The 7,417-nt window shown below is 42.1% G+C and overlaps 1 protein-coding gene across 1 annotated transcript in view; it reads left to right on the forward strand.

Moving 5' to 3' along the window:
• LOC144513565 (neural cell adhesion molecule L1.1-like) overlaps window positions 1-6,974 on the forward strand; it is a 95,064-nt gene extending 88,090 nt beyond the window's left edge. The window contains exons 25-27 of the mRNA XM_078244674.1: window positions 146-277; window positions 885-957; window positions 3,126-6,974. Of these exons, the coding sequence (XP_078100800.1) occupies window positions 146-277; window positions 885-957; window positions 3,126-3,384 (464 nt within the window). The 3' untranslated portion in view covers window positions 3,385-6,974. The remainder of the gene's footprint in view (window positions 1-145; window positions 278-884; window positions 958-3,125) is intronic.
• The last annotated feature ends 443 nt before the right edge of the window (window positions 6,975-7,417 follow it).

Here is a 7,417-nt window from a genome sequence, read left to right on the forward strand (position 1 = left end):
GGAGGCCAGTAACAGACAGAAGATATTTTATTAATCCCTCTAATAGATTTATGTTGCTGTATATCATTATAAAGGGAAGGCTGGTTCAGATGACTGCAGTCATTGGTATGAATCATGTCTGTATTAATGTCTCTGTGTCTCTCAGTGCCATCGGAGATACCCGGGGGCTTCGCCACTCAGGGCTGGTTGATCGGACTGATCAGTGCCATCGTGCTGCTGGTGCTGATCCTGCTCATTCTCTGCCTCATCAAACGCAGCAAGGGAGGCAAATACGCAGGTAAGACCTGACCTCCCATTAACCCTAGATACGCACAACACACACAACTACACAGGTTAGACACACACACACACTCATAATATACACAACCCAAGTACACACTGACATACACAACTACACAGGTTAGACAGACACACACTCATAATATACACAACCCAACAACATACTCATAATATATACAACCCAACAACACACTCATAATATACACAACCCAACAACACACTCTTAATATACACAACCCAACAACACACTTGTTGAAGTTGTTGTTAAAGTTTTTGTTGTTGTTGTTGTTGTTGTTGAAGTTGTTAAAGTTTTTGTTGTTGTTGTTGTTGAAGTTGTTGTTGTGGTTGTTGTTGAAGTTATTGTTAAAGTTTTTGTTGTGGTTGTTGTTGTTCAAGTTGTTGTTGTTGTTCAAGTTGTTGTTGTTGTTAAAGTTGTTGTTGTTGTTGTTAAAGTTGTCGTTGTTTTTAAAGTTGTTGTTAAAGTTGTTGTTGTTGTTGTGGTGGTTGTTGTTGTTGTTGTTGAAGTTGTTGTTGTTCAAGTTGTTGTTGTTGTTGTTGTGGTGGTGGTTGTTGTTGTTGTTAAAGTTGTTGTTGTTGTTTTACAGTGAAGGACAAAGAAGAGAAGGAGGTGGATTCTGAAGCTCGGCCAATGAAAGATGAGACCTTCGGAGAGTACAGGTACGTCGTTCCTTTACCTTAAAGCATGAACACCAAACTGCATCATGGTTTAATATTATCGTCGCTACATGGCCGAGGGTAATCAAAAGTGAGGACTAATATTATATATATATATATATATATATATATATATATATATACAGTCATGTGAAAAAATTAGGACACCCATGCTAAAGATGACTAAAAAGAGGAATAAAAAAATCATCTTAAGGAAATTGATCTTAATGCCTTAATTAAACAAAATAGGAAAAATCCAAACTTTAAGGACACCAGTTTTCTTTGTGAATGAATAATGTATCGTAAATAAATGCTGGAGGGTATAGGATGATGTGGGGGTATGGTGAAGGGTATGTGATGATGGGGGGGTATGGTGAAGGGTATGTGATGATGTGGGGGTATGGTGAAGGGTATGTGATGATGGGGGGGTATGGTGAAGGGTATGTGATGATGGGGGTGTATGGTGAAGGGTATGTGATGATGGGGGGGGTATGGTGAAGGGTATGTGATGATGGGGGGGGCAAGGGAACTTTATCAGGATGTATAGTATCCTGGATCCATGAAATAACTGGCCTTTCAAAATAAAAGTCTGCCTGCCTCTATGGGAATTTAACATAGGGGGTACTGACTTATGCCTCCTGTATTTGAAGGAAGAACATTTATTTATTTACGATACATTATTCATTCACAAAGAAAATTGGTGTCCTTAAAGATTGGATTTTTCCTATTTTTTTTAATTAAGGCATTAAGATCAATTTCCTAAAGATGATTTTTTTATTCCTCTTTTTAGTCATCTTTAGCATGGGTGTCCTAATTTGTTCACATGACTATATATATATTTAAGATGTGTATATCATCAGTAAAAGGTTTTAACTTGTGGAACAGTTTTGATATAGAATTTAAAATGTGTAGTTAACAAATATAAAGGGTTCTCTCGATGATTTGGGAAGTTATGTATAGATCTTCTGCTTGGTTTTGTAAGAAATGGTTAGCGCTCTGAGCGTAATCATTTCAAAATTACTATTATTTACGTCATTTATGTCATGTACAGTTTTGTTAATTTATCAAGTTGTGCCTTTATTTTGGAATGAACTCTCTTCTAACTGACACTTTATTTTGCACTAATGTCTTAACTGCATGCTTCATTAGACATTTAGCTCTAACACTTGCTGCTTTCTTCCTTCCTTCTTTAACTCTGTGCGTGCAGATCTCTGGAGAGGTGAGGAAGTTGACTTCTGACTGCATGTTTCTCTTCTCGTGCCTGCTGCTGACTGGGTTGGGATGTGTTTATTAAACTACTCTGTGGCAGAAGGAACCAGGCTTTTATTTAAAACTTCTAACACATTCATTCCATCAGCACAACAACAGTCATTCATAGTTCACTCTGAATTCAAAGTATGAAGTAACATAAAATACTCAAGTAAAGTACCTGTCTTGGCAGCTCTGACTTTTATCTGATCCTTGGCTATTATATGTGTGTGTGTGTGTGTGTGCGTGTGTGTGTGTGTGTGTATGTGTGTGTGTGTGTGTGTGTGTGTGTGTGTGTGTGTGTGTGTGTGTGTGTGTGTGTGTGCGTGTGTGTGTCTGGGCCCTATCTTGCACCCGGCGCGGCGCAAACCGACCGTGTTTCTCTGTCATGTTTCTCTCTGACCTTGTTTCTCTCTGACCGTGTTTCTCTCTGACCGTGTTTCTCTGTGTCATGTTTCTCTGTGTCATGTTTCTCTCTGACCGTGTTTATCTGTGTCATGTTTCTCTCTGATCGTGTTTCTCTGTGTCATGTTTCTCGCTGACCTTGTTTCTTTGTGTCATGTTTCTTTTGAACGTATTTCTCTGTATCATGTTTCTCTCTGACTATGTTTCTCTGTATCATGTTTCTCTCTGACCATGTTTCTCTGTGTCATGTTTCTCTCTGACTGTGTTTCTCTGTGTCATGTTTCTCTCTGACCATGTTTCTCTGTGTCATGTTTCTCTCTGACTGTGTTTCTCTGTGTCATGTTTCTCTCTGACCATGTTTCTCTGTGTCATGTTTCTCTCTGACCATGTTTGTCTGTCATGTTTCTCTCTGACCATGTTTGTCTGTGTCATGTTTCTCTCTGACCATGTTTCTCTGTGTCATGTTTCTCTCTGACCGTGTTTCTCTGTGTCATGTTTCTCTCTCTGTCGTGTTTCAGTGATGTGGATGAGAAGCACTCGGACAGCCAGCCATCTCTGTGCGTTGAGAGCAAGCTGGGCAGCGACGATTCTCTGGCGGAGTACGGAGACAGCGTGGACATCCAGTTCAACGAGGATGGCTCCTTCATCGGCCAGTACAGCGGCCGTGGGCCCGTTCCCCACGGCAACGAGAGCTCCGGCCCCGCCTCTCCCGTCACCGCTGTCCCGCCTCCGCCCATCGCTCCGTCCATGTCAAGCATCCTCAACCGACCCAACTAGACACACACACCACACATTTATTACACACACACTCATTACACACACAGACACACACTGCCTGCAACAAAACACACTGTCTGAATACATTCCACAGGTTTATGCAGTGACGATGTTTACAGGATGTCTCAGCTTTTCTACTCTGAGTTTATACACACACACACACACACACACACACACACATAGACACACACACACACACACACACACACACACACGGGACGGGAGCACCAGCTGTTCGAACTGTTTAGAGCAGAACAGCAGAAACGAGTTCTTACGTAAAGATCAGTCGCTTAATAAATCCGTAAGTAACTGACAGTAACTTAAGCTAAAAGTTAAGAGCAAAACATCAGCGGGTAATACTTGACGATGAAGTGGATATTAATAAATGTTTTTAAGCGTTATGACGGATCTTTGGCTGAAAGCTGAAGCTGCCGTTATTGGACAATGATGCAGATGTTACCTGGTAAGGCTTTAGTTACTGATTCTGACTTTGTTCAGCTAACAGCAGTCGACTTTGTGTAAGAGAGAGTTCTTCATCACGATGTCACGCTGCGTCAGATCACAGTTTAAAATATTTAACGTTATTAATCCCTAGTTGGACAAGTTTCTGCTGGCATAGCGCTGCCCAGTGGTTATAGAAGGTAACTGCTCGGCTGGTCCATGAAACCACTAAAGCCCAGATCAGACCATAGATCGACAAAACTTGCAACTACTTGCAAATCTCCGGTCTGCAGCATTCTGAAAGCTACCAGCTTCCACCAAGGAGACGAGACGAGATGGTGTATCATCTCTACAGAAACCACATCATTTGGGGACTCGAGTCGAGCTGAGACGGGCCGGTTCAGAACGCTGCAACATTTCCTGCAACCTTCTGAAGCGCTTTTGTCTCTTCGCGAATCTTTGGTCTGAACTGGACTTCTCACACACAGCTGGTGAATCCGTCTGGAGAGGAAGATGATAGCTGATGAAGAGTGAGAAAGTTCATCTTGTCTGACCAAATGTCTTGTACAAACATTTATTCTGTTTAATGAAGTTAATGAAGTCCTACTCATTGTTTTTATATCAGCATCAACACTGTCAGTTATATGTTTTATGTCTCCGCTCAACACTCTGTCTTTGTGTCTTTGTGTTTTTGTGTCTTTGTCTAACAACTGTTTGTGTCCATGTGCATGTGTCTGGGGATGATCTGCTATTTATTGCTGCCAGAGCGGCTCCCAAACCATGCATGCCCTCCCAGAGGAGAAGAGCATCCTTCAGTTATTATTCAGCGTCTGACTGTTACTGTGTGTGTGTGTGTGTGTGTGTGTGTGTGTGTGTGAGTGTGTGTGTGTGTGTGTGTGTGTGTGTGTGTGTGTGTGTGTGTGTGTGTCCATGCTCTCCATCTCTGCTCTGTAACTGCAGCGATGGGAGATCTGCTGCCTTAAGACAGTCCAGTCCTCTCCTTCGTCTTTTTGTCCATCCGTCAATCAATCATCCATTTCTCTTCCCAATCTACGGTGGCCCTGAGGACTCATTGCAAAGCAAACACATGCACACACATGCACACACATGCACACACATGCAAAAACATGCACACACATTCAAACGCATGCACACACATGCACACACACTCAAACATGCAAAAACGTGCACTCACATGCACACACATGCAAACACATGCACACAGCGAACAGAGACAGTTTAAATAATCTGATTGCATGATTCATATACTGGCAAATATTATCTGAATTGTAAATGGAAAACCCCTACTCTGGAAGTACATTTCCTGGCTAAAGATGTCAGATTTTGTCCGTCACTGTCCACTCTCTGTGTGTAGCTTTCATGACACACACACACAAACACACATGCATGCATAAAGTGGAGGGCGATGGAAGCCACATGGCGGGCCGGTCCTCTGTAGCAGAACCATGTGGGACATTTTGAAGCTGAGGACAGGAAGACAGAATCTGACGGATCGTTCTCTGAATGTAAATAGAACCGTGAGATTGTCTTTTTTTTCTAAGCGCTTCTTTTCTAAGATGATCAGATTGTGATTGTTTTTATTGTCTGTTGCTCCAACTCAGTCTCACTTCCGACATGTCAGAAACCAACGCTTGGTCAGGTGGATTTTTAGTCTCATATGCGGGGGGGTACGCTAGTGTTAGCTGGTAAGTTAAACTTGTCTGCAGATGTTCTGTTCTGCTGTACATGCAGATGAATGTCTGCAGTACCTGGAGGGCTGTGTTTATCCGCCAGTAAATCTACACTGGATGACTCGCTTCAGAAGGGTTGAAAGTCAGAAATTTTCCCTCTTTAGCATTTAGCTTAGCATGGCGCCATAGCAACCATAAACAACACTGGCTCTAGCTGGCTCTAGCTGTTTCCTTTTACCTGTTTGGGGCTGGAGGGAGAGCGCCCATTGGTTGTTGACAATGTTCATGTGATTTAACTTCAGAGTTAGGATAATATCAAACCCTTTTTGATTTAGTCTGAGCGTCCAGACAGGAGAAACACCGACTGGGACTGAGTTTATGACCTTACACCAAACGACAGAGACGACGGGAGACCCCCCGACTCTAGCAAGACTCTCAGGGTTTCATGCCCAGATTATTGGACATTAGTCCAAGACATTAGTCTGAGACAGAGGAGTCACTTGGAGAGGAGTTTGGTGTAAGTTTCCCCCCGTACAGATGCTACAGGAAGATCTGAGCATGGGTATCTGACGCTGAGAGACACTGACCCTGAGTCAGTCTGAGACGAGTTGGGAGAGAGAATGAGTTGGTTGCTCTGATTGATTTTGTATCATACACCCCCTCCATCATCTCCTTTAGGTTTACTCATGTGTCACTTAGCAGCAGAGACATTTAAAGACTAGAACCATAGAAATCCCCCCCTCCCCTTCATCGCGTTTCTTTAGAGTGCTTATAGACGCAGCAGATAATATTGAATATTAAAGTCATGTCATGAATGTTTAAACATTTATACTCAAGGCTGTTTTAATGGACCCATGATGAAATCAATATTTAGAGGGTTTATTTTTGGGGCTCCACTGTGCCGACAAACTCAATCTGATGAATGATGTGAAGCAGGAACTTCTCGTGTGTTTAGGACGCTGAAGTTTGCTGAAGCAGCAGCTCTCATGTTTCATTACCGCCATCAAATACCATAAAAACACCAAAACCAACAATGTGTTAGTCCGTCTCTCAACACTGTCTATCTGTCTGTCTGTCTGTCTGTCTGTCTGTGTCGCAGCCTTCTTTTATACATATATAAAACTCACAACATAAAAACTAGTAAAGACACAAATGTGGGCATAAATAATAGCAGCAGTGCTTTTCTCAGTGAGGATGATACGATCAGTTAATTAATTTGTATCAAAGGGTGGCTGTGTGTGTGTGTGTGTGTGTGTGTGTGTGTGTGTGTGTGTGTGTGTGTGTGTGTGTGTGTGTGTGTGTGTGTGCGTGCGTGCGTGCATGTGTACATGCATGCGTGCGTGTGTGTTTGTTTGTGTATGGGGGGTGAGCTAATGTTGTAGCTGCTTGTTGCGTTGTGCACTGTTCTGTATCTGGACAAACTAACCCAGACTGTCAACTAACTAATAAACATGGACTACGCATACCCTGAACCTTTTGTTTCTGTGTTTCTATCTCTGTGAGGACCAGTCTGAGTTTTAGTTCAGACCAAACATTCCTGATGAGACGAGTGCAAACTTTAGTCTCTGGTCGGCAGCGTTCTGAAAGCTGCCAGTTTCCACCAATGAGAAGAGACGGTGTATTATCTGCGTAGAAACAAACATGTGTACTTCCGTTTCATGTTAGCTTATTACCATTCATTATCATATTAGCATCTGTTAGCATACTTTAACATGTTAGCGTATTTTAGCATGTGTTAAAATATGTTAGCAAATTTCAGCATTTGTTAGCATGTTAGCATGTTAGCATATGTTAGCATAAGAACAATATTTACTTATAGAACCCTTTCCCAGATAAAGCCTGATTTTGATGACACGTCTTCCATTATCTTTCGCCTTGCTTAACATTTAATATTGTATGCA

The sequence above is a fragment of the Sander vitreus genome, unplaced genomic scaffold (genome assembly GCF_031162955.1).
Source record: "Sander vitreus isolate 19-12246 unplaced genomic scaffold, sanVit1 ctg287_0, whole genome shotgun sequence".
Lineage (NCBI taxonomy): Eukaryota > Metazoa > Chordata > Actinopteri > Perciformes > Percidae > Sander > Sander vitreus.